Source organism: Leptonotus elevatus, chromosome 20 (assembly GCF_054856555.1).
Source record: "Leptonotus elevatus isolate MCC_2025b chromosome 20, RoL_Lele_1.0, whole genome shotgun sequence".
In the NCBI taxonomy this organism is placed as follows: Eukaryota; Metazoa; Chordata; class Actinopteri; order Syngnathiformes; family Syngnathidae; genus Leptonotus; species Leptonotus elevatus.
The window spans coordinates 16,157,810-16,185,364 of record NC_141258.1 but is presented as its reverse complement, the minus strand read 5'-3'; the positions used below and the strand labels follow the sequence as shown (position 1 = coordinate 16,185,364).

The 27,555-nt window shown below is 44.7% G+C and overlaps 1 protein-coding gene across 13 annotated transcripts in view; it reads right to left on the bottom strand.

Moving 5' to 3' along the window:
* LOC147157240 (rho GTPase-activating protein 23-like) overlaps positions 1 to 27,555 on the bottom strand; it is a 94,427-nt gene that overhangs the window by 19,966 nt on the left and 46,906 nt on the right. For 11 of the 13 annotated variants that reach the window (XM_086063862.1, XM_086063864.1, XM_086063861.1 and 8 more), the window contains 7 exons: positions 25,126 to 25,182; positions 21,349 to 22,684; positions 17,948 to 18,056; positions 12,355 to 12,394; positions 12,107 to 12,244; positions 8,508 to 8,816; positions 8,359 to 8,420 (listed from right to left, as the gene is read on the bottom strand). In XM_086063862.1, coding sequence (XP_085919988.1) covers positions 8,359 to 8,420; positions 8,508 to 8,816; positions 12,107 to 12,244; positions 12,355 to 12,394; positions 17,948 to 18,056; positions 21,349 to 22,684; positions 25,126 to 25,182 — 2,051 coding nt within the window. The remainder of the gene's footprint in view (positions 1 to 8,358; positions 8,421 to 8,507; positions 8,817 to 12,106; positions 12,245 to 12,354; positions 12,395 to 17,947; positions 18,057 to 21,348; positions 22,685 to 25,125; positions 25,183 to 27,555) is intronic. The other 2 variants (XM_086063869.1, XM_086063871.1) reach the window with 2 other exon arrangements.

Below are 27,555 nucleotides of genomic sequence, written 5' to 3'. Positions count from 1 at the left end.
ATAATAACGTGGAAGATCAGCAGTTCCCTGATTACCCTGCTTCCCCTGACATCAAGCCTCAGACAAAGCCATCACAGCTTTCTCGTTCACAGTATCCAGTCTCAAGCCAGGAGACCCCCTATGTTCGTCCTGCTAAGCTTTTTCAGTTACCCTCCTGTCCAACAGGACCCTCAGCAGGGCCAACACCCCTCCAGGTACCACGTTCCCACGGAGCCACACATCACATGCAGCCTCCATTTCCGGAGCCAGTGTACCAAGGACCACAATCGACCATTCCCAAGTTCAGTCTCCCAGATCCAAGTGAGTTTGCAAGGCTAGGTATAGCATTAGAGAACCTCCTCCCCTCCAGTGCTACAGAACCGTTCAAGTATCAGATACTCATAGATCATCTTAAACTTGAGGAGGCTAGACTAATAGCTGATGCCTATCTAAACTCACCTACCCCCTACACCGACACCTTGACAGCACTTCATGACAAGTATGGTCAACCTCATCAGCTTGCCCTAAAGAAGATAGCCATTGTCTTGGATGGCCCCAAAGTCAGATGGGGTGATCCAGTGGCGTTCCAGAAATTCGCCCTCCAAGTCCAGTCCCTGGTGGGTTTCTTACAAATCTTGCGCCATGAAGGGGAGATCAAGCTAAGTCTTGGATCGCACGTAGCTCGCCTACTGGGTAAGCTACCTACCGGACAGCGGGCTGATTTCCGCCGTTATCAGCTCACAAGATCTGGAGCTATACATACCTTGCGTGACGTGTCAGAGTGGCTTTGCCATGAATCATGGTGTCAGGGGCTTCGATAGTCCAGTCAGTGGCTGGAGCTCCAAAGAGAAGCAGAGAACCAAAGGGAACATTCTGCCAGACAGACAGTAGTACTGAATAGCAGCAAAGAGAGCCCTGATAAGAAGAATACTAAAGCTAACTGCCCCTATTGTGAGAGTACAGAGCATTATCTCAGCCAGTGCAGTATTGTATCCAAGCTCACCAAAGACGAGTTAAATGAGTGGATACAGGTGAACAAGCGGTGCTGGTGCTGTGCTCGTCATCACTTAGCTGCCCAGTATAACCTCAAGAAACCTTGTAACCTGTGTCAAGGGAATCACCCTCCTCGTTCTCCATGAAATTAACCAAAGAGCCGAGACAGTCAAAGTAGACTAGCCCCAAAGGCAGAAAGTTGTCTAACTACCTGTGCCTCTGAGTCACTCTACGTCGACCGACCCAGTGTCGGGAACCGGGTCATGTTGAAGGAGGTGCATGTGCATGTGCACTGTGGAAATCAGACCCTAGACACCTTTGCAATCTTGGATGATGGATCCGAGAGAACTATGCTGTTGGCCATAGCTACTGAGTCTCTAGCCATGAAAGACACCCCAGAAGACCTCCCCCTGCGTACAGTCCGCCAGGATATCCAGGTACTGCATGGCCATACGGTGTGATTCTGAGTCTCTTCTCCTGACAACCCTAAGGTGAAGTTTAAGATCACTGATGCATTTACAGCAAGCAGGCTCAGTTTAGCCCAGCATAGCTATCCGGTTACCCACCTACAGAAGAAGTTTAAGCACCTATGGGGTACCCCCCCTATCCCTATCCTGCGAGAAGTGCAGCCTTTGCTGCTCTATAGGCTCTGACCAGCCTCACCACCTTACACCCATTGAGCCCGTCAGACTTGGTCCTCCGGGTAGCCCAGCAGCTGTCCACACCAGGCTGGGGTGGACCCTGCAGGGCCCTAGTCAGCCCATGGGGCGGCCAGCCCACACAGCCCAATGCTTGTTTACCTCAGTCTTACCCCACATGGATGATTTCTACAGACACGTGGCAAGTGGACATGGTCCCCTACAGGCCGGAGAGGGAGGTGACACGCTCCAAGCAAGACCAGCAAGCTATAGCCCTGCTTAAAACAAAGGAACTGCTGGTCCATATCTCATCACCTTGTTACCCATAATGGGAAAAAACACCTTGTAGTTGGGCCTGTCCCTTAATCAGTACCTTTTACCAGGCCCAACCCTAGGTGCCCCCCTGCTTGCTGTCCTGTTGAGGTTCCGGGAAGGTCCCATTGCTGTTAGAGGAGACATCAAAGGGATGTTTCATCAGGTCCGCCTCCTCCCTGAGGATCGTCCCCTGCTCTGGTTCTTATGGAGAGACCTGAAGGTGGACCAACTCCCCAATATATTTGAGTGGCAAGTCCTCTCTTTTGGGACCACGTGCAGCCCCTGCTGTGCTACTTATGCCCTACAGAGCCACGTCAAGGATCCCACAAAGTCCAACGATACCCTCAGATTCTCCGTGGAGCATTGATTCTACGTTGTCAACTATCTACAAAGTGTTGCCACTACTATTGAAGCCAATAATCTGGTGGATCAGCTCAGGGATCTACTTGCTTCTGGCGGCTTGGAATTACGACAGTGGGCTTGCAACGATCCAAGTGTCCTCAGCCACCTACCTCCAGAACTCAGATCCAAAAGTTTGGATCTGTGGTTAGCCCAGGATAGGTCAAACCTGTTTGAGTCGACCCTTGGTCTCAGCTGGAACTGGCAATCAGACACCCTAGGCTACAAGCAGAGTTTAGTCCCCTATGAAATACCAACGTTGAGAAATATATATAGGGTCTTAGCCTCACAGTACCTGCTGCCATTCTCCACCCGTGCCAAGCTCATCCTAACTCATTGGGACAATCCAAACCTCCCTCCTGACCTTTTGGAGCATGGTCCAGCTGAGAGGCAGAACTTCAGCATCTGCCATCTATTACCATGCCACATCCATATGTGCCCTGAGATAGCCCAGTTAAAGGTGCCACCTGTCAAGTGCACATCTTTGCTGATGCGTCAGAAAAGGCCTATGGGGCTGTGGCCTTCCTCAGAACAGAAGACAAACACGGTAGAGGACACATCTATCCTTTGTTCTTGCTCACTCCCGCATAGCTCCCAAAAGCTTGCATTCTGTACCAAGCCTTGAGCTTTGTGCAGCTCTAGTGGCAGCTCAGTTAGCTTCTACCCTGAAGAAGGAGCTCACTCTCACAGTGCATTGTATAGTACTGTGGTCTGACTCTACTACCGCGCTCACCTGGCTGCACTCACAGTCCTGTCGATATAAGGTGTTTGTAGGCTCAAGAGTAGCTGAAATCCAGGAGCTAACAGAAGGCTGTGACTGGTGCTATGTAGGCTCGGCTAATAACCCGGCAGATAATCTGACAAGAGGGAAGCCGTTAGCAAATTCAACTACAACCCTCCAGCAGCCCCACACTTTAATGGAGTGTGGGAGAGAGAAGTACGGGCAGTCAAATACGCTTTCCGCACTTGTATAGGAACAGAGCCCATCCATGAGGATGTTCTTGCCACTGTTCTATTGGAGATGGAGGCCATTCTCAACTCAAGACCTTTGGGTTATGTGTCTGCGGACCTGGCAGACATCGACCCGGTGACCCCAAGTAGCCTTCTACTGGGGCGGCCTGATGGATCACTTCCCCAAATCGTTTACCCGTTTACCCGAAAAGTGAGAGCCTGAGCCGCAGGCGCTGGCGGCACTCACAGGTCCTTGCACACCAGTTTTGGTCGAGATTCATCAGAGAGTACCTCCCTGGACTGCAAACCTCCTCCCCTGCCATCCTGGAGAAGTCAGTGGTCATGATAGTTGACCGACAGTTGCCTCGTGCCATGTGGCCAATTGGTCATGTGACTAAGATACATCGCAGTGATGATGGTTACATCAGATCAGCCGAAGTGGACATCAGAGGTCACTAGAGGTCCCCATACACCATCAAAATATTTAAGTGCATTCAAGTGCCTTCTAAATGACAGCATTAGGCCACTATAGGTAGTGTGAATAATACCTATTTGAGCGGGCAATGTTTTCTTTTATATTATGTTCTTTATGGGGTTTTCTAAGGCATCTGAATGCTTAGTAGTCATATTATTTAAATAGTTTGTGTGACATTTGTTTAAAATAGTGTGCATCTCCTTATTATCATTTTGATATTTCAGACTCTGTTTCATCAGTTTCATCTGTTGCCTCAACTCTGTTGCCTCGACCTCAATTGTCTCATCATCTGTGAACTGTCATTTGGTAACTGACCAGTAAAGAAATCAACAAACTACTACAAACCAGTATCCTGTATTCTGACCGATACACCATCCTGTATAGTGTATACACCTTCAACGATCCAGCCAAATAGCCTAATTTCTTTTTTTCTTTCTTTCTTTCTTTCTTTCTTTCTTTCTTTCTTTCTTTCTTTCTTTCTTTCTTTCTTTCTTTCTTTCTTTCTTTCTTTCTTTCTTTCTTTCTTTCGTGGCCCTTGTTTTCCTCTTGTAATACTTCTTGACTATCAGGAGGAAAAGGAGGGCCACCAGACCCAAAAACAAAGAGCTGACAGCAAGCATCAAGAAAGCCTGGGCTTCCAGGACCCTCAGGCAATGCCACGGCACATCGAGACAGTTGTTAAGGCAAAAGGAATCCAACCAACTATTGAAGATTGACATATCGTTTTGAAAATACCATCCATCTTTTTTTTTCTTCATGTAAAAGACTGGGAAATATGCATGGTGATTTCTTCACATTATTCAAATTTTTGACATCCTGTTTTAGTGTGTTTTCTGAGCTGCAAGCCCAAATAATGTAAAACTAAACAAATAAATACTTTGACTTTTTGAATGGAATTACAGAAATTATTCAACTTTTTGAGGATATTCAAATTTTTTGACGAGCACCTGTATATGATCACAATGGTGAGAGTGTTTAAAAACAAAAAAACAAACAGGTAATTTAATTGCCTTTTCTACTCCACATTGTCCGCAGCCAGTACCCCACAAGGTAATATTTGTGCAGCGGTAATTTTTCATCAACAAATATTTGCACTCCAGTGCAGAGATTTTTTAATTTTTTTTACAATGTATCTCAGAGATCTGAAATGAAAAGCTGTGATATAAATAATGGCAGTATGTTTGCAGATGTCAACAGTCGGCTGGCTGGAAGGAAAACATTAAGTCTCCACCCAGAAACGTCCTAGACAGGCCAAAACAAAACCTTTGGACCATACCTTAACTTAAAAAAAGAGAGATGCTACTTGATATGTACAACCAAATCAAACTACAACATATACACACGCACAGACAGAATGCCACACACTTTTTGTAATAAGGCAAATACTTGTTGTAATTGGAAAACGTTTTAGCTAACATTTATTTTATTTTATTTTATTTTATTTTATGTATTTATAAAAAATAAAAAAATTCTAAAAGAGCTCAGTATTGTTCATTCGGTAATGTCATCATCATTGCTCTCTTTTTTTTCTTTTTTTTTGGTATGTGGGTGAGTGTGTGTGTATTCGTTAGTTCACCAAAAACCTATTAAAAAAATCCCATACCGTTCACCTAAACCGAACACCGCCATCAGGAGACCCGAGGAAGGACCAAAGAAAACAAAGGAAAGTGAAATCCAGCACCGACGAGACACCACCCACCGGGCCACCAACCCCAGAAACATCTAAATTCCAACAAATCAGGGAGACCTCAAGAGACCAAAGGAGAGACTGAGGAAAGGAAGGAAGGACAAACGAAGCAGAGTGAGATCCACAGACACCAGCCTCCACCGATTCAATGACCTGAGGAAGAAGCAGATTGTGTCTGAGTTTCGATAGATGCTGGTGTGGTGGATCTGGCATGCATGAAAATCTCCACCAAAGAGGGGAGCTGTCGACCCCTGCCAGGACAGAGCAAGCGCAACACCTCAGGGTCCCCCAGGCCGCGGCAGCGCCAAAGGACGACCCCCGGGCCCCGCCAGGGCCACCGGCCGGAGAGCAAACTCAAGAGCAGGAGCGCCCCCCACCCCAACACGGCCCGCGCCCCCAACCCAACGCAGCAGGACGGGGCACTGCAGGCCTGCCAGGCAACCCCCCCCCCCCCACCCCAACCCAGCCCCAGCCACCGCCAGGCCCCCAAGCCCCCAGACACCCCCCCACCCCCAGCACATATGATAAATTATAAAAAAAATCAATAGGGGGGGGGGGCGAGGCTAACATTTATTTAATTCTTCAAGAACTAGGAAGAGGGTGTACAACTGTGTAATGATGGAGAAAAGAAAGGAGGTATTTAAAAGGATTAAACAAATTTAATTAAAAAATGGTCTTTAAAGTGATTAATTAAAGTTATTCTGTTATTTTTATGTCTGTTTGTCTTAGAGTTTCAGATGGTAGGTGTGGAGACCCTAATGGTCATCCTTGGATGGGTTAAAGAGCCTCAACTCTTGGGGAGAAATCAAAGCTGAGAGTGGACAGTTACCCATAAAGACTCAGCAGACTTTTGACATTATTTACATTAATTAGAAATTTGTGTTTTTTCTTCTTCTTCTGCGTTTTGGTTTATGCATTCCAGGCAGTGTCTGGATTTTTTTTTTTTTAACAATTTTTGTAATTTTTGTAGACTTCAAGCCACTTTTTCACCCCAATTTCAAAGCAAAACAAGTGTTTATATTATATTGGTATTATTGTCGTTATTATTTTTATTTCATTGCAATATGTTTATAAATGTGTAAAGAAATTTAAAATATATCTTCACATTCAAATGTTTGTGATGGTTGGATAATTTTGAAAAACAATGTATTGATTTAGATCTAATTAGAATAGTTTGGTTAATGTTAACATCAAGAGATGTATTCATATCCAGTGGTAAAATAAGCATGGCATTAGTGTTACTGAAACCTGTCACACCGCGGTGAGGTTGTCTTGTCATTTCCTGTTTTATTTTGAAAATTCTGACTCCTTTCGTTTCAGGTCACTTGTCCTTCCTCATGTGGTGTCAGTGTCAACCCTGATTCCTGATTGTGTCCACCTGTTTCCCATTACCCTCATGTGTTAAATGGTCTGCGTCTCCCCTGTCTTGTGCCTAAGTGTTTTCGTCAGAGCCACTCAAGCCAGTCACAGTCCTCAGCCTTGTTGTCCTGTCTTTTGTGTGAACTTTGGTTTGAAACTTTGTATAGCCACAGTATAGTTTTAGTTAAGGAGTGATTTTGTTTTGTTTGTAGTTTAGACGTCCTCCCTTTTGGAGCGCCTTTAGTTTAACATTTAATAGCCTTTGTTTTTTCCCTCTAAACGAGGAGGTTTTTTTGTTTAATAAGTATCTGCCTTGGCCTCAAACTCCTATCTCTGCGTCTGAGTCCTAAATCTGCCACGTCGTGTCAGTACACTTAGGCCAGTATGGACCAAGCAGAGAGGGAGCAAATGGCCGCAGCGCTGCGAGCTTAGGAAGCCCATCTCTCCCAGCAAGAGGGATTTCAGACAGCCATGGCAGCGCAAATGGTCCAGCTCACAGCACAGGTACAGGACTTTCTGGGTCACCTGGGTCGCACCACTAGCCCTCCTGCCGTGCCAGAGACTCAAGCAGCCATGCCGATTCCGCCCGTGCCGTATGCCGGGTCGGGGATCAAGCTAGCCTCCCCTGAGCGATTCTCTGGGGAGCCAGGACAATGCAAGGCATTTTTGACTGACTGTGACATTCATTTTGAGTACTCCCCACAGATCGATCCCGGGTGGCTTTCATGATTTCCCACCTGACTGTGAGAGCCTGGGCCACGGCAGAGTGGGCACGCAGTTCCCCACTTTAGATGTCTAGACGTCTTTTACACCGAAAAATGCTGGGTTGAAACTGCTATATTTTGGCAGCAAATGTCGATGAGGCCTGTATGCAAAATCTGCATGAGGACTGTAACGGTGTGAGATTGTATATACTTTGTATCTCTGGACTCATCTGAGGAACAATATCTCCCCCGCTCACTGCTGCAGAGATGAGTTTGTCGCCAAGTCCACAATTCGTTTACCAACTACCGGTACTATTAAGTCCATATGACCTCCAGAAGCGTGCCACAAAGCGCTTTTATTTATACAAAAAATCAGTAAGTGATTTAGTTTTTTGTCCATGGACACACATCAACCCAAGACCGCGGCACGCAGATGAGTAGGCTAACTGTGCGTGCTCTCGAGTGGGGGCTTTGTGCGTATGTTTGTGTGTCGCGTATATGTCGCCCCCAGCGGTGTCCCCCGGTCCAGTCCAGTAAACCGAGAAACAGTTTGTAAGTGTGTAGGACCGCTAGAAGTTTGTGCGCGTCCGCGGGCAACAATGTATGCTACGGTAATGCTATCTGAGCTTGGCTCCGCGGCGTAAAAAGAGCGCATGCAAGTCAGCTGCACACTAGCACACAGTGAACAGATCTGTGACCATTAACTTCAAGACAGATTGGCTATTGTCAGTGCAAAATAAGTCTTAAAAAATAAAAATAAAAAGTCTAAAATTAGCAACGGTATACCCAGATGAAATGTGGAGACGCTAAAACGGTGTCAAAATTTGAGTTTTGCTATATTTAGATGACCATTCTGACCTCTGTTTTCTGTAGTCATTCAGCTTCTTGTTGATAAGAGTCTGTCTTGAGGAACCAATTTCCTAAAAAAAGAAATTTGGAAAGAATCAATGTTGTAACAGGTCAGCTTTGAGTTAATTATCCAAGAATGGAATTTGCCCCTATCTGACCTCATTGTCGATCTTGCTGTTCTCTCTAATAACCTTGATCCATGCCAACATGTCGTCCCTGTTTTCAGCTTGGAGAAGATACTCGCAGATGTCCTGTGTCATCAGTCTCAGTGTGTGTTTGCGCTTGGTTTCGCTATAAGCAATGTCGATCAGGCAGCCACGAATGCTGATCGGGGGATGCTCATCCAGACCTGAACCAGGCCAAGCCCCGTGAAGAATAGCCCCCCTTTTGTCTTTGTAGAGGTAAAGCGTATGGGAATGAAGCACGAAAAAGAGGCGTTTCCAAGTCCGCATACTGCTACCAACTTTCTACAGTTAGAAGGGGGGGGGGGGGGAAGCATTAATCGGTTTCATTGCTTTCAAATCTTGTTAAGTGTTTATTCTTCAGTATCGTATGATGAAAACAGGAAGATCAGATTCAGTTCAAACTTCTACCAAGTTATGGTTACACGCCAAAAATTCAGAGTTTGTGCTCCCGAAGCACCATATTGCTGAAGGTGAGTTGAAATTGGGTGTGTCAAGGTGAATATCTCCCACGTTGTGAATACCACCCACGTTGTGAATACCACCCACGTTGTGAATACCACCCACGTTGTGAATACCAATTTGTCACTGGGGAGGGTGTGTGAATTCACACGGAATGAACCAAAAACAAGTTAAACAATAGTCCTAAATGATTTAGTAATTATCAAAATATTTGTTGATTAATTTGCTAATTGATTGGTTGTTGAACAATTAGTTGTCGCACCTCTAGACTAGGTGGTTTTCTGTAATTAAGAAATTGCTCCTTCCATACTATTAACACATTGTACACACAAACACTTGAATAAAAAGCAACTAAGTAGCATTAATTAAAGCAGTCAAATCACTGTAATGATTTTAGATGTAGACCAATATAATCCGCTAGTTTTTTTTTTTTACTTGGGGGGGGTGGGCTGTAGTGATTGACGCGCCTCTAAAGCTTTGCGTGGACATCGGGGACATCATGATCCCCCTTTTTAAAAAGGGGGACCACCGGAGGGTGTGTTCCAACTATAGAGGGATCAAACTCCTCAGCCTCCATGGTAAGGTCTATTCAGGGGAGCTGGAGGGGAAGGTCCGTCGGGAAGTCGAATCTCGGATTCAGGAGGAGCAGTGTGGTTGTCGTCCCGGCCGTGGAACAGTGGACCAGCTCTACACCCTCGGCAGGGTCCTCGAGGGTGCATGGGAGTTCGCCCAATCAGTCTACATGTGTTTTGTAGATTTGGAGAATGCGTACGACCGTGTCCCTCGGGGAGTCTTGTGGGGGTTACTACGGGAGTACGGTGTACTGAGCCCCCTGATACGGGCTGTTCGGTCCCTGTACGACCGATGTCAGAGTTTGGTCCGCATTGCCGGCAGTAAATTGGATTTGTTTCCAGTGAGGGTTGGGCTCCGCCATGGCTGCCCTTTATCACAGATTATGTTCATAACTTTTATGGACAGAATTTCTTGGCGCAGCTGAGGCGTTGAGGGGGTCCAGTTGGTGGCCTCAGCATTGCATCTCTGCTTTTTGCAGATGATGTGGTGCTGTTGGCTTCATCAGGCTGTGATCTCCAACTCTCACTGGAGCAGTTCGCAGCCGAGTGTGAAGCGGTTGGGATGAAGCTCAGCACCTCCAAATCTGAGACCATGGTCCTCAGTTGGAAAAGGGTGCCTTCTCCAGGTCGGGGATGAGATATTGGTCGAAGTGGAGGAGTTCAAGTATCTTGGGGTCTTGTTCACGAGTGAGGGCAGGATGGAGTGAGAGATTGACAGGCGGATCGGTGCAGCGTCTGCAGTGATGCAGACTCTGTATTGGTCCGTTGTGGTGAAGAAGGAGGAGTCGAAAGGCGAAGCTCTCGATTTACCGGTCGATCTACGTTCCTACCCTCATCTCTGGCCACGAGCTGTGGGTCGAAAGAACAAGAAAAAACAAGATCCCGGATACAAGCGGCCAAAATGGGTTTCCTCCGCAGGGTGTCCGGGCTCTCCCTTATGCTACATTCACACCAAAACTGCTAGCATTTCATCACGTAGACTTTTTTGGAACGATTTCTGCTCATTCATGCATTCGCGCACACCGGAGAGGAGGAAGCGTGTCCCTTGGTGACCAACGACTGTGCACTTTAGCGAGTCAACAAAAAGAGAGCACCGCCAACTACTTCTACTTCTTTCCTGGGACTATACAGCTGGGGCACTATTTTCTCCAGCAGCAAGAGGTTTTTGAGGTACGTGATAGCACTTCCGCTTTTTCAGTGGCAATCGGGCGGTCGGCAGTTGCGCTAAATAACTTTGACATGGATAATAAACACTGCTGCTACCTCGGTACAGTTCAACAGCAAGTAAATACACTTACCCATACTTGTATGCTACTTTATTGCTTACCATTCGGTCCCGGTTGGTCGTGTTGTTGCGCTCGGGGTGACAACAGACAGGATGCTGTGTGTGACGTAGCCGATACTGGAAGCCGATTGGCTACCGTGAGGCAAAATGTGAAAAAAGTTAAAAGTTTTCAACTTTGGCGAACACGTGAGTGTGCGGATTTTCGACACGAATACGCGGATTTCGCTGCGCCGCACCGCGTCCCAGTGCTCCAAACACGAGTTCCGTGCCGCCCGCCCCACGCACTTTTGTTCCGGTCCGCGCGAAGTACATCGACTCCAATGCAAACGCGCCGCCGAAACGCATTCCCCCAGTTTTGGTGTGAATTCAGCATTAGAGACAGGTTGAGAAGCTTGGTCATCCGAGAGGGACTCGGAGTAGAGCTGCTGCTCCCCCACGTTGAGAGGAGCTAGAGGAGTTGAAGTGGCTAAGGCATCCAGTTCAGATGCCTCCTGGACTCCTCCCTGGACAGGTGTTCAAGGGCATGTCTCACCGGTGGGAGGCCCCGGGGAAGACCCAGGACACGCTGGAGAGACTATGTCTCTCGGCGGGGCTGGGAACGCCTTGGGATACCGCTGGAGGAGCTGGTTGAAGTGGCTGGGGAGAGGGAAGTTTGGGCTTCCCTGCTAAAGCTGCTGCCCCCGTGACCCAACCTTGGATAAGCGGTAGAAGATGGATGGATGGATATGGTGTCATTTTTGCGAGCTAAAATTTCTGGTAAGGTACCGGTAGTAGTACTTGCAACACTAGTATAGATAGTTTTCCATCATGTGATTAGTATGTGTTTGTTCGCCATGTTGTGGGATCCGCCTATTATGCCAAGCTTGAAAATGAAAGACTAGGAGTTGAGTCGTGTTCCTTTTGGTCTTTATAACAGTAATCGGTAGATGTGCACAGACATTAAACCTGGTGGTCACGTTCCACGCTCATGACTCGACCCGGTATTAGGCATGTTAGGTGGCTGAAGAGGGAGGACCGGTTGTGTGCTAAAAGAGGGAGGCCCCTCCTCCCACACCACCTGCCGAGTTACCAGCCGAGCAATGGCCGGTAGCACACGTACATCGGAACACGACTGAATGTGGAATCAACTCTGAGTGTAGCAGTAGGAAATGCACTAAGCAACTTCCCAACTGAAAACGTTCTTTGGCATCCCAGTAAAATAAACATGTTTAATGTCTTACCAATTTTACCAATAATTTGAGACCAGTGTGTTTTACCTTCCCCTTGTCTGTGAGAATCTGCTTGTAGTGTAGCCAGCCCTCCTTGCAGATGTCACTGAAAGTGATGGTCCCCAGTTCCGAGGTGGAGTGGTGCTTGGACCGTGCCTCTTCTTGGGCTTTCAAACTATCAAAAGACTATAAAACAAAATACAGTTAAGCGTATCTAACAAAAGGCAAAATGCACAGCAATATGTGTGAAGTTGCCTGAAAATGAAAGAATGAAAAGTACAGCAGTAAGAACTCACCCCATCAATGAAAAAACTCTTGACTCTTTTTGGTAGTTTCCTGCAGGACATAACTACACATGTAAAATCTTGTGGTAAATCGTCCTCTTATGTTGTGGGTCAATTTGACCCATTTTAAAGACAGAAATACAATAGAAAATATTAATTAAAGTAATGTTTCAATTTCTTTATTTTACTTGCTTAAAGTGTAATCAATATGAAATATTTTTTCAGCCATGTACCCTCTCACCAGCGCAAAGCCTTTATGATTAAAAAACAAACAAACAAACAAACTGCCGTACCATCAGTGTCTGATTTGTAAAAGTTTGGAACTCTATTTGTAGTCGTATCACTAGAACTATTTGGAGATTTTTTTTAAATTAAAGAAAAAAAGATACAACCTAAATAAGAACTTATTTGTAAATAAAGATTTGTGTACATTAAAAAATAATTATCAACATAAAGTGTCCTCCTTTGGGATCATAATAAAGATTTGTTCTAAAAATGAATTTTGAATAAAAGCAAAAACTGCTAAAAAAAATAATAAAATAATATCACCTTGAAATATCTAAATAATAATTCAAAAATAAGACTGACAACATTACTGACTTCCAACAATGAATATTGCAATGTTGCACGTAATTAAGTATTTTTGCATTTAGTGCAGTAAACTCTCAACTGTTACTATAAATAGTATGATTTGGCTATGAAATTGTTGTAAGTACACCTCTGCAGAGGAGCTAGTACTCTTTGTGCATACTCTGACAATGAAAGCGCAACGGCCACCTACTATAGTGAATCTGCAATTGTACTTTATTCTCGTACAGAAAAACAAATACAGAAATCTGCCTTGGTTACCAGTGTTGTCACTAACACGTTACTAAGTAATGCATTATTGTAATCTGATTAATTTATTTCAATCATGAGCAATCTAACGCGTTCATTTTTCCAAATCAGTATTAAAGTTACTTTCTAAGTGGCTGTGCGTTACTATTTTTTATTATTATATTATAATGTATGTAGAATGCAGAATTTTGTTGTCTATTTTGAGGAGAAAATGTTTCTCTTGCATTTGGGAGTGACGTCACATCGCATGTCACGTTTTCTCAGCGGAAGATGCAACGGCGGGTCACGATTACCAACGTGTGAGTGCTCGGAGTCTGGCCAAAACAATAGACCCCAACTGGCGGACCGCTGTGCGGAGTAAGATGATGTGGACCATTCACTCATATTTTGGAAATGCACAAAAGTTTGTGGTTTCTGGAAGTTAGCTGGTGAAGGAATATATAAGATATTAGGATATCCAGTTGAACTCGCTATCGCTAAAAAAACAATTCTTGTTAACTGGAAAAATCAACAATTACTGAATATCGACCAATGGTCTAACCTCCTCATAAATCAAATTTTAATGGGAAAAATATCTGCCTCGAATAAAAACCAAATATCAAAATTTATACAAACATGGTCTACGTATATAGAATATTTTAATCTAAATCTGGTTACTTTTTTTTTTTTTTTCTTTTTTCTTCTATAAAGAGCTCAGTATTGTTCATTCGGAAATGTCATCATCATTGCTCTTTATTTTTTTTATTATTATTTTATATATATATATATATATACATACATACATATATATATATATATACATATTATTTTTTTTGTATGTGGGTGAGTATGTGTATGTGCGTGCGTGCGTGTGTGCGTGCGTGCGTGCGTGTATTTGTTAGCTCACCAAAAACCTATTAGAAAAAATCCCATACCGTTCACCTAAACCGAACACTGCCGTCAGGAGACCCGAGGGGACCCGAGGGGACCCGAGGGGACCAAAGAAAACCAAGGAAGGTGAAATCCAGCACCGACCAGACACCACCCACCGGGCCACCCACCAGAATTCTTCCCCAACCCAAGAAACATCTAAATTCCAACAAATCCCCCAAAAAATAAAAAATCAGCGAGACCTCAAGAGACCGAAGGAGAGACTGAGGGAAGGAAGGAAGGACAGACGAAGCCGAGTGAGATCCACAGACACCAGCCTCCACCGATTCAATGACCTGAGGAGGAAGCAGATTGTGTCTGAGTTTCGGTAGATGCTGGTGTGGTGAATCTGGCATGCATGAAAATCTCCACCCCCCGCCAGGACAGAGCAAGTACAACACCTCAGGGCCCCCCAGGCCCCGGCAGCGCCAAAGGACGACCCCCGGGCCCCGCCAGGGCCACCGCACCGGCCGGAGAGCAAACCCAGGAGCAGGAGCGCCCCCCACCCCAACACGGCCCGCGCCCCCGACCCAACGCAGCAGGACGGGGCACCGCCGGCCCGCCAGCCACCCCACCGGCCCCCAACCCCCCCACCCCCCACGACCCCCCGCCCCCCATCCACCCCCGCCATCCACCCCAACCCAGCCCAGCCGCCCCCAAGTCCCCAATCCCCCAGACAAGCACCACCCCCGCAACCCCCCCCCCCCGACCCCACCCCGACCAACCGGCAGCCCCCCAGCCCCCGGGGACCACCCGCACCCAGGCACCGGCGCCGACGAGGGGCCGGACAGCGGAGCGGAGAGGGCAGCCGCGCCCACCCCACCCCCCGCCGCGTGGAGGGACAGAACACCGGGGGCAGAAGGGGAGATGGGGGCACCGGAGGACGGCCGACACCCCCGAACCCCAGGCCCAGCGGGGGAAGGCCCCGGTCGTCACCCCAGCGTTCTTTGTGGAAGTTAACCCCTGTTACTGAGTCCGCCAGCTCGCCGACTGGAACTCTACCGTGAATGTGACCCCACCCAGTGTATACACAAGTGTGTGTGTGTGGGGTGCATTAAAATTAGGAGCAGGTGAACCGGAGCCGAGGGAAATGATATTCCCACGCTCCGATCCACCCGCCTCCCAAGCATGTTACTGAGTGTATGTGGTGCATTAAAAAAAATAGATAGGGGGTGGGGGGGCGGGGACACGGACAGGGGACCGCAGCACTGCTCTATACCGTGGTCCCCAACCGATGGCACCCCCACAATCCCCCCCCCCAGTTGTGTGGTGCATTAAAATTGGAGGGGAGTTGTAGGGTGAAGACGGTGTTTCCACCCTACCCCACCCCCCAAAGTGTGTTATGTGCCCTATATGTCTATAAAAGTGTATTGTGCAAACCTAGTGTAGTGAGTTAAGAGGAGCAACCAGCGGGGCCCTCCCCAACCGGGCGGGGGCAGGAGGCGCACCCGCCCACCAAGCCCCCACCCACCCCACCGGGACCCCGGCGGGCATACGGGACCAGCCCGGCGGGGCGATAGGGCTCGCCCCCCGGATACTGGGTCCCGCCCGAGGTTCCAGGACGCCCACCGGAGCGGGGCGGGCACGACATCAAACCCCAGCCACCCCCGCCGGCCCCTGGAGCACCGAGACCCGGGCCATGAATCTGGTTACTTAATTCTGCCTGTTAGCGAGGGCCACCACATCGCGATAACTTATATTGCTGTTTCTGTATTTGGCCATTTGTAACTAATGGTTGTGTTTTTATAGTCAGGAACCCAGTTGCCTGGGGGCGGCTGGGGCTGAGTTGTGGTGAGTGGCGGGTGTGGGTGGAGGCAGGGGGGTCGTGGGGTGAGCTGGGGCTGTGGGCCGGTGGGGTGCCTGGCAGGCCTGCTTCATCTATCCTTCCTTCTTTTCTTCAGTCTTTCCTTTGATCTCTTGAGGTCTCCCTAATTGGTTGGAATTTAGATGGTTGGTGAAAGATTCTGGTTGGTAACTCAGTGGGTAGTAGGTTATGTCTGGTCAGTGCTGGATTTCACTTTTCTTTTTTTCTTTTGATCCTTCCTCGAGTCTCCTGACAACTTCACGACTCGAGCGGGATTCTGAAGTATTCGGTTTAGGTGGATGGTATGGGATTTTTAATAGGTTTTAGGTGAGTTAATGAGCACATACATATGCACACACTCACGCACGCACGCACACACACCCACACACACACAGAGAGAGAGAGAGAGAGAGAGAGAGAGAGAGAGAGAGAGAGAGAGAGAGAGAGAGAGAGAGAGAGAGAGAGAGAGAGAGAGAGAGAGAGAGAGAGAGAGAGAGAGAGAGAGAGAGAGAGAGAGAGAGAGAGAGAGAGAGAGAGAGAGAGAGAGAGAGAGAGAGAGAGAGAGAGAGAGAGATGATACGTCGAATGAACAATACTGAGCTCTCTCAGAAAAAAGGACGACAAGTGAACAAATATGATAAGACTGGTTGTCGACGCCCAAGACATATTATTTTAGTTTTGTTTGTTTCTTTTCTTGTTGCCTTTTTTGTTTGTTTATGGTTTGTGTTTGTGCTGATAGTGTGCAACTGTTTGAAAATTTATAAAAACTAATAACATTAATAAAACTGTAAGTGACAAAAAAGTAATGAAACAATGCATAATTATATTGAATACTGTGGTATAATGCTGAAAGCTATCAATAAAGCTGAATGAGGATATTAGGCGTTTAATAATTTAAGTGAAATCATAAGGTGTAGGTATATATGCATATCACTTGTCCATGAAAAAATTTGCAGTATACAGTCGGAGGTGGGATTCAAACCCCCAACCTCCTGGTTACTTGCACAAGTACCAAACATCTGTGAACGATGATGAGTGGAATACTGACTTCAGTCAGTCAGTACCATTGAAAATGAATGGGAGAACTTTCATACTAAATGTTAAATTGTGTGAAAAATGTATGTTGAATGAGAAAAATATGAGCCCGGGTGGCCTGAATTTTTGGGGCAAGTTGAAATTGGAATTGTAAATCGTATGTTGTACGTGGGTGTTGAACGATGCCGAAAAAGTGAGGCGAAATAACGAATCGGAATAACCTCAGTGTAACTGCTGAAAGCAGTCATACAATAAAAAGGAGGTTTATAACCACATATCTTCTTTCTGTCTTTGAGTGAACTTGGAGCTTTGCAATGGTGTTTTTCACACCAACATTCAAGCCTATAAATTCAATTAGAGCAGTTAAACACGGCACAAAGTGCACCTGTCATTTTGTTACTTAAGGCTTAAAGCCTTTTAAACAATGCCTGCAAGCTTAAGGTTTACAGTTAGGCATACACTTTTGTATCAGCATACAAAATTTCAGTGGCTGCCCGCTTGTTTGTAGCCAATATTTTATTTTAACCTGATTGACTCACACATTATTATTATTGTCACCAATGGCAGACACCATTTATTTATTTACAGACAAGTGACGGCTCATTCATTTAAATCATATTTATTAAGCTGAATGGGCACAACAATCTCTAAATTTCTCAATTCTAAACATTGCTTTTTACTTAGATTTGTTCTTGTTTGTTTTAAGTGTGTTGGGAAAGATTGGTATATGTGTGAATTTTATTTCTCGAAACCCGGACTGTGGATATTGTTATAAACAATGACTTCTCTGCCGTGTTGATTCTGTGCTAAGTTGTGAAAGTAGTAATCTTGATTAATGGTCAGTACAAATATCAAGTATTTCATTGTTATGAAAAATTATTTCATGTTCTGCGGTTCAATATTATCAACACTAATTTAGATAGATGGTTGATTTAAATGATGGCGGAGCATCCGACACATAAAACACACAATCCCTGGCACAAAATGTTTCAGCTTTGAATGTCTCGTGTCCAGCCTTACGTGAAAACATGGCCTTCTTCTTTGAAGGTGTTAAGACCCTCATCACAAGACTTCGATCGCTCAGTAGAAATGGCCAGCAGGTAAGAAGAGCGGCGTACTTTGATACTGCCTGATAATACACCACAAAAATAAAAGTAAGATGGGTGAAACAAGACACAACAGATACAATGCTATATATTATAGTAAAACACAAGTTAAAAAAATAGATTAATCATACCCACATCCCAAATCTTTTTCAGGTTAAGCATATTCTCACATTCTTATCGGTCACGGAACAGCATCAAGACACTGACATCAGATAGGGCAGTAAAAATTAAGTATGGGTAGTTGCACTTAAATAAGAGTGGTGTGACCGTTTATGAGTTCAATTTGTTGATTGAATTCACCTGGAACCTTTGTCTCTATGTAGTAAAGATAATGACAATTAACTAAACTTTGATTTGTGTTTTGAGTTTTTTTTTTTTTTTTATCAAATAGAAAAACTGATGTACTGGACGGGAAAACAAAAGTAACAACTGATTTGCATTTCCTGTCTAACAGCCAATCACAGCGAGTCACCAACATCAATTTGCATAAAAAGCAAAATGACTGAACAATCTCTTAATACTTAACCATTTTAATCGCTGCTTTTTACTTAGTTTTTCCCCGCTTGCACCATTAATGTGTTAGCAAGATTGTGTACAGTATTTCACTTCATGCACTTCATTTAATGAAACCATATATATATACATATATATATATATATATATATATATATATATATATATGCATATATATATATATATATATATATATATATATATATATGCATATATATATATATGCATATTAGTGGTGCAACGGATAATCATTGATACGTGGTCGGTTCGGATCAGGCCCCACTGTTCGGATCGAGCGCGATCCGCGGATTGGTTAGTGGAAGAAAAAACAAAGTGTGCATTCACATAAAAGCAACATGATCAGTCCACATTAACTATAATAGCAGCAGAGGACGTAGAAAACCTGTGTGGATCACATAAGTCGCATGAATGGGAGCATTTGGGCAACTTGGGGTGTAATTAGCCCTCAAATTAATGATACAGGATTTTTTTTTCTGTCTCTTGTCCCGATACCATTCAGACATGTCAAGGAAACTGGAAACATACTCAACGTAACACGCCGCCTACGCTAAAGCTAACTTCAAAATAAATTTGACCAAATACAGGGAGTCCTCAAGTTATGATGTACCCAAGCTACGGCGTCTTGACTTTATGACACCTGTGCCTCGTCCGTAGCACCTTCTTTTTTGTTAGTTTCCCACAGTAATCACGCAATTTTAAAGTTATTCAAAGTTGTGTTGTTACCTCCAGCAACGGGCGTCTATCGAGCAGGTCGGCTCGCAATTAGGAACGTCACATTTCTATTAGCTCCGCTTTGCCGTCCTTCAGCAATGAATGCCCGTGCAAAACACGAAATATTGGTTCCGTCATCTTCCTTTTGGCGCATATATGTTTTTTTTAATTACGGTATATAGTGTTTATTAATGAATTTTGATGTAAATATCGACTTTAACAGTGAAAGCCGATTTAAGTCGAAATCCGGGTTACATCGCCAGCGTTGGAATGGAACTTGTCCGTAACTCGAAGAAACCCTGTAATACATTGACGGCAAGGCAAATAGCTGTTGGCCGGTGTCGTGGCTTGACTTCCCTTTTAGACGTTTAAGATTTCTTTATCGTAGTTTTGATTGACATTGTAGTTGCGATCAACAATGCTATCCCGAACTCACACTCAATCGCTAATTTAGGACGCTAAGAAACTGCTAATTAATTACGCCGTCACTGTATGATGCGGCAGAAGTTTCCGACATAAGTGGCTAGCAGCTACCTGTTAGCACTAGCAATGAGTACCTGGCTGGGAGCTGTAAATAAGTTTGACAGGTGGTACCTGGCTTTAATTCTTTTTCAATATTCTGGACCAAGGCTAATTTGTAATTCCCTCTCCATTAAATGAAGGCAATGAGCCTTAAATTACACTTTGAGGTCTTTTCATTATTTAAAAAAAAGATAAATAGAACTTTGTCTTCATTTATTTTATAAAACACTTTTGCCCATTTAAAAAACAACAACATTTAACAAAAAATATCAAATATAGCTCTTTAGATTTTAGGAACACAACTTTAAGCCATTAATACCTTGTTATTTTACACATGGACCATGTATAAAATAAGAATGTATTGCACTTAAAGTTGTGTTCCTAAATCCTAAAGGGCTACATTAGACATTTTGAATGGATGTTTTTTAATTACAGCATGGTGTACTCTTGCGGAATATTGAAATGTACAGCACTTTCAATCTATTTTCACGTAAATTCTATCTACAGAAACAAGATTTTTTCGCTACCTCCAGATGAGAGATCATTACAAAAAACAAATACAGGGGATTTCCTCTGGGAATGAGAGCAGGGTGACACTAATTATGACTAACAAATATTTGTTTTAAAGTAGCCTAAGAATTATCTCGTCCCAATAAATTACTAATGAATGACAAAAGAGTCACCACACCTAAAATTAAAGACAAGTGGGAAACTGAATTCAATATAGGTATCAGTGATGAAGATTGGTTAAAAATGTGGTAAGTTTTAGAGTCGTTTCCAAATGAATCATTGTTTTAAACTAATGGCAAGATGACTGTAGAGAGGAGGACTTTGTCGCATTGTAGTTAAATTGTACGTGTCAGCTTGGCTAACTTAAGGAAATGTAACGTTAGCAATTTAACCCTATTATAAAAATGTAGGGAAACCGCGTGATTGTTAGTTTCAGTAATTGTATAATTAACCCAGTTTGCAAAGACTTTTATGCAGACTGCTAGATAAATGTAACTTTAATAAATTCCCAGACTAGAGATAATCTCAGTGTCTATGAAGCTTCCCCCCTCTTCCCTTATTTTTAGGTCTAAATAACGCTAGCCAAGTTACTTTAATACTTAGTCCTAACTAACTTACATGATGTAGTTTTACACCACTGCTTCTAGCATGACAATAACCCAAAACATATTGCCAGAGGAATTAATTTGGACTAGACTTTATATGTATTTGTGAAGAATTCAATGCATGTTTCTCTTTTCACTAGCATGATGCATATTCAAATGACATCACTTGACCCATGCAGTGCAAATTCAGCCAAAGATTTTCCCGAAATAAAGTACACAGATTATGGCAGAAATGCTGTATTGGGACATTGGTGGTGTTGTTACTCTGCACACCTATTACCTTTATAGTTATGGACTCGTATGTATAAACAGTATTGGGGATTGTCTGTTAATATAGTAACATATGGTTTCCAATGGATTTTTTTTATTTGAGAGAGCATTATATGACTGACAACTTTCTGATCAAAGGTCTAGTTAGTGAATTAACACAAACCTATGAATGGAATGGAGGACAGGGAGTTGTATGCCTGCTGCGCCAGGCTGCCATTCGTGCTGCGACTGGAGCCAGGACCAACCAAGACAGGAGAGGGGTTTCCACAAGAGGACTCAGGCGACTGGGGATCTGTATGAGTTTGAGCAGGGGTTCTGTGAGGCTTTGGAGGTTTGAGAGCCACTGGGGAGATGGTATCTCTATTGCACCCAATATGAGTTATGTCCTCTGATGCAGGTAGGGTAGTAAACCATTGTGCATGTGTCACCATTTCTTCACTGGTGGAAGCACTGTTTCTGCTGTCTTGACTGCAGCTGAAGTGGGGGCCACAGTTGACTGACTCTCTTAAAGTCTGTGCATGTTGGAGGAGATGGTGCTTTTCGTAAGACATTGATGGGCTGCCATTTTTGTCACCCACCATCTCATCTGTCATTTGCCTTGTTTGGGGTTCAGCTACCTGCTGACCTGATTGCCTATTACAAGGAGACATCGTGGAGGATACTGTTAGAGGGAAGGGTCTTTTGAATTGGTGTTCATTCCCTTCTGTGGCTTTCTGATGCTTTTGTTGGCTAAACATGGAAGAACTCTCTGAACACAGTGGGACAATTGCAGAGGCTTTTTCTAGTGTTTCAACAGAGCGGCCATAGTTATACTCATACGTTGCATACGCTGCCAGCAAACTCTCTGAGCATGACATTCTTACTGGATTTGAAATATGACCCCATTCCCCAAGCAAGTAGGATTCATGAAAAGCTGCATCAGTTTGATGATGTCGCCTTTCGGTCTCTGAAGAAACAATGGCAGAATATGTAGGTCCAGAGTAAAATCCCGGCACTTCTAAACAATCCTGAGGTATGCTGCTATGGCGAGGGGACGGGTGCTCAGCAACCTCAGCTTGGCAGCAGTACCAGTTTGACAATGCTTGGTGGCAAAGGGAATCAGTAAGAATGTGACCAGAGGCTGGCAGGCTACTTTTGCATGGTGGAGTTGCAGACGCGATGGCAGCATTGTGGTTAAAAAAATGAAAGTCGAGTGCACTGATGGCTGAGGAGGAGCGGCCATGGTGTCTCGCTGTTGTGACAAATTTGTCACTGACATCCTCAGGCGTTCTTCTCCAGTTATTTGTTGAAGTAACAACATGGTGGCTGTCCATTAGTGACGTTGTTGGGCTGGGTCTGCACTGACAGTTGTCCAGGGCACTGTTAAGTTTGTGGCCTAGCTGTGAAGCAATGGAATTGGGATTGGTGGAGGAACAATAACGTAGGAGGGGCTCAGGGAGATTATGGTCCTTGACTGAAAATGTCTCATTGTCTTGCAAGCAGGCCTCCTGGGAGCACGCCTAAGGACAGAGAGAGTGAAGCCATTGTTATTGAGGGAGGTTGAGCGGGTTGACAAAGGAGTATTCAACGGGCATTGAAGCAGATCCTAATGATCATCTACCAGGCAGGGCCATAAATATTGTGACATTGACACAAATGTCATCTTTTTGTCTCTATACACTGTCATGACCCGGCTCATAAGCCATGACAAATTAACAGGGGAGCACACTTTCATGAATGAATCAAAAGCAGAGCAGAGCGACCACAACAATACAGCACGCAAGGCATCGATAATCATAGGGAACTAAAAGGAACTAAAAGCAGTCATGGCACAGGTGCACGAGACAATGCATCAGCCATGATGTTTTCCGTACCTTTAATGTGCAAAATGGTGAGGTCATAACCTTGCAAAAATAAGGACCACCTAACCAACCTTTGGTTGGGTGACCGAAAATACTTTGTCAGGGGGTTGTGATCGGTATATACTACTAGGGCAAGACTGCTCCAGCGCCCACCTGACTGGCATCCACCACCAGCATGAATGGCTGGTCAAAACAGGGGGCTGCTAACACAGGAGAAGAGCAGAGCAGGCGCTTCACAATCTCAAACACCTGTTGGCATGCAGAAGACCAGACGAATTTTGCTTTTCCTTTTAGCAACTCCGTTAATGGGAAAACAACGGACGAGAAATTCTTGCAGAAACTCCTGTAGTAACCCACCAACCCCAGAAATCGCTGCAGTTCCTTCTTAGTGCTAGGCCTAGGAAACTACGAGACTGCAAGAACTTTTACCTCAAATGGAGCGACACAAACCTGTCCTACAACACGGTCAAGATATGTCACCTTCACCATCGCAAATTCACACATAGCCAAATTTATTGTAAGTTGCGCCAACGCAAGTCTCTCAAAAAGTGCTCGGTTCCGCTGCAGATGTAATTGCCGTGTGTCACTATAAACCACCAAGTCATCTAAATAGACTGCACAACCTTCAAGGCCAGCTACAATGCGGTTCATTAATCGTTGGAAAGTTGCCAGAACATCTTTCAGTCCAAACGACATTACGCTGTAGAAGAATAGCCCGGACGGAGTGAAAACGCGGAGAGGTCCTGTGCACGTTTGGTCAAAGGAACTTGCCAGTAACCTTTGAGCAAATCAAACTTACTAACAAATTTGGCTGAACCAACTCGGTCAATACAGTCGTCCATTCTAGGCAATGGAAAACAGTCGGATTGTGTAACATTGCATTAACCTTTTTAAAGTCTGTACAAAACCTAGGTGTCTTGTCAACTTTTTGTACCAAAATGCATAGCAATGCCCAACTTAAAAAGGATGACTCAGCAATTCCGTTCTCAATCATGTAATTGATTTCAGAATCAAAATGTTCCAGTTTGGCGGGGGTCATGCGATAAAACCTTTGTTTAATGGGAGGCGCGTCACCGACGTCAATGTCATGCTCGATCCAGTCGGTACGCGATGGCCTCATCGCCAAATAAACCATACCCATGGATACCCATTAATTAGCTCTGATAACTCGCGACGCTTAGACTCGGGCAGATGTAACAGAATTTGAACTAAATTACAAAGTGATTCTGAGTTCTTGCTCTGAACCCTCCAACACGGAGCTCACGGCTAATGCACAAACCCAGAGCTACCACCTGACGCAGGGCAGGACTCACGCTTATAGTAAGGTTTAAGCAAATTAACGTGATATAGCTCTGGATTGTCTACGGCCTGGTGTGGAAATTGCGTAATTAAGCCCAGACAACTTTTCTGCAACACTGTAGGGACCTGAGAACTTAGCTTCAAATGGGGAGCCCACAACAGGTACAAGAAACAGAACTTGATCTTCTGGACTGAACTCATGTCATGCTGAGTCATACGTTTTTTCATTTTGTGCTGGGCCACCTGTAATTTTTCCTTCGCCAAGGCACCAGCGACAAACAAGCGATGGCGGAACCCATTAACAAAATCTATCAAATTTTTGGGAGGTCCCGTCTCCACCCAATCCTCCTTGAGGACAGACAGTGGACCACGCTTTCCTGGACTGCTTCTTTCGCAGCCAACATCAACCAAGAAAGACCTTCTTCCCAGTCCCTGTCCATCACTGTGCAGTACACACGAAGCAAAGATTTCAAGGTTTAATGAAATCTCTTCAGCCCACCTTGGCTTTGCGCATGATAAGTTGAGGACTTGTTATGCTTTATTTCCAACATTCTCAGGACCTGCCCAAACATATGGGATGTAAAATTGGAGCCCTGATCAATTTGGACAATTTTGGGAATACCAAATAAAGAGATTAATTGAGTGAGCGCTTTCACGACAGATTTAGCTGTAATGTACCTCAGCAGATACACAGCCGGATAACGCATGCTTTGGCACATCACAGTAAGTAAATACTTACTGCCAGAACTTGGCAAAGGGCCAACACAGTCGACCACCGGGTGTTCAAAATGTTCACTTACGGCTGGTATCGGCTGCAGGGGATCAGGCTTCACAGTCTGGTTCGGTTTCCCTGTCAACTGAAAAACATGACAGGTTTTGATGAAAACAGAAGCATCTCTTTTCATACGTGGCCAGAAGAAATGTTTCAGAACATGCAAATATGTTTTCCTGACACCGAAGTGTCCACCATCACCATGGGCCACCTTCAGCACCAAGGGTGGGTACTTAGCCGGAACCACTAACTGGAATAAAAGCCTCTCCCACAGAGTCGTCCACTTGAACGGTAAGCCATTCTGCAGACAGTAGCCAGTGGCCACGTCTTTCACTTCAGCTGCTGGAAGAACTCAACCAAACACCTCCTACAAGGAAGGATAAGTCTGCTACTCTTGCACTAGCTCACAGGGTGATACAGCAATAGGAAAATCAGAAAGTGGGGGGACCTCCACCATGACCCCATCATCCTCACTGGGCGTCCTGGCCGTAGTCTTCCGCATGGCACGTGTCAACACACATGCTGGGACTATCTCCTGTTGCCCAGGAGAACCCGTCAAGGACACATTATCCACAGGATGGAATGTCAAAGGTGGAGGGGGTCAATCAGACCACACCCTACCACCAACCAAGCCATTACCCAATATCAAATGGACTCCCTCTATGGGCAATGCGGGCCAAACCCCAATGGACACCTCACCCCACATCAGTTCACAATCGAGAAACACCTTGTGCAGGGTAATGGGCAACACTGTCAAACCCATCCCGCGGCTGAGAATGCAGTCTTCCTGTGTCAGTCCGATCAGAAAAAGGCAGTACAGAACCCACAATGTAAGAATCATAAGCCCCCGTATCCCTCAAGATTTTGACAGGGACCGGTAGCTCACTGCCCACCAAAGACACAAAACTATCCCGAATGAATGATCTATAAGCAGCCAAAACATCGGGCTCACAAACGGGGACAGGAATTTCAGAACCTCTGCAGCTGACGGGCACTGCTGCCGCTGCAGGCTTTACATTTGGTTTGACCATCTTACTCCTAGATTGCAAGACCCACTTACAGTAATTACACATCCTGCTCTTGTCAAAACTACATCGCGTTCCATCCACTTTGTCGAAGTGGCGTGCCCCATCACTGGATTTAAATGAACCGACCACCCCTGAACGCAATGGCTCCTGCTGGATCATGCGGCTGCCTCCTCCGACAGCCTGCTCGCGGAAGTTTGTCTTGCGTAGTAACTCATAGCCGCATGAGATACAGTTTTAGTGTTTCTTTTGTTAACGAACGCAGCAATACATGACGGAAGCATATTTTTAAACTGCTCCAAGATCAATAACTCACATAAATCAGCAAAAGTTGTAACATCAAGAGAAGTTAGTGTGACCACGCAAGGCCAGCAAGCCGTTGTAGTACAACCGTGTCTTCTTTACATGTGGAAATTGGATGGATGTTCAATTCTTTAATAAACATTTGAAACAAAACGGCTCCTTGCCACAAGAAATCGTAGTGGAGAATGAGGGGAGAAGAGGGAAGAAAGAAAGAAAAGAAGGGGAAAAAAACACGAACCTGAGTGGGTTCGGACCGCAGACCTCCCGCTTATTGGGTATAGCGCGTTAACCACTACACCATCAGGTCCCTTTTTTTGTTTTTCTCCAACAAATAAAATACACGCTCAATCAGCTGCAGGTCAGGTAATTGACTTGCAGCTGATTGAGCGTGTAATATTCTAAGCAGTTCATCCAACCTCCGGCAAAGGTATGGTGAAGATTAAGTTTTCACTGCAATACATCCCACTGGCTTTTGCATAACAAGACCCCAAACAGAGAGAGAGAGAGAGAGAGAGAGAGAGAGAGAGAGAGAGAGAGAGAGAGAGAGAGAGAGAGAGAGAGAGAGAGAGAGAGAGAGAGAGAGAGAGAGAGAGAGAGAGAGAGAGAGAGAGAGAGAGAGAGAGAGAGATGATACGTCGAATGAACAATACTGAGCTCTCTCAGAAAAAGGACGACAAGTGAACAAATATGATAAGACTGGTTGTCGACGCCCAAGACATATTATTTTAGTTTTGTTTGTTTCTTTTCTTGTTGTCTTTTTTGTTTGTTTATGGTTTGTGTTTGTGCTGATAGTGTGCAACTGTTTGAAAATTTATAAAAACTAATAACATTAATAAAACTGTAAGTGACAAAAAAGTAATGAAACAATGCATAATTATATTGAATACTGTGGTATAATGCTGAAAGCTATCAATAAAGCTGAATGAGGATATTAGGCGTTTAATAATTTAAGTGAAATCATAAGGTGTAGGTATATATGCATATCACTTGTCCATGAAAAAATTTGCAGTATACAGTCGGAGGTGGGATTCAAACCCCCAACCTCCTGGTTACTTGCACAAGTACCAAACATCTGTGAACGATGATGAGTGGAATACTGACTTCAGTCAGTCAGTACCATTGAAAATGAA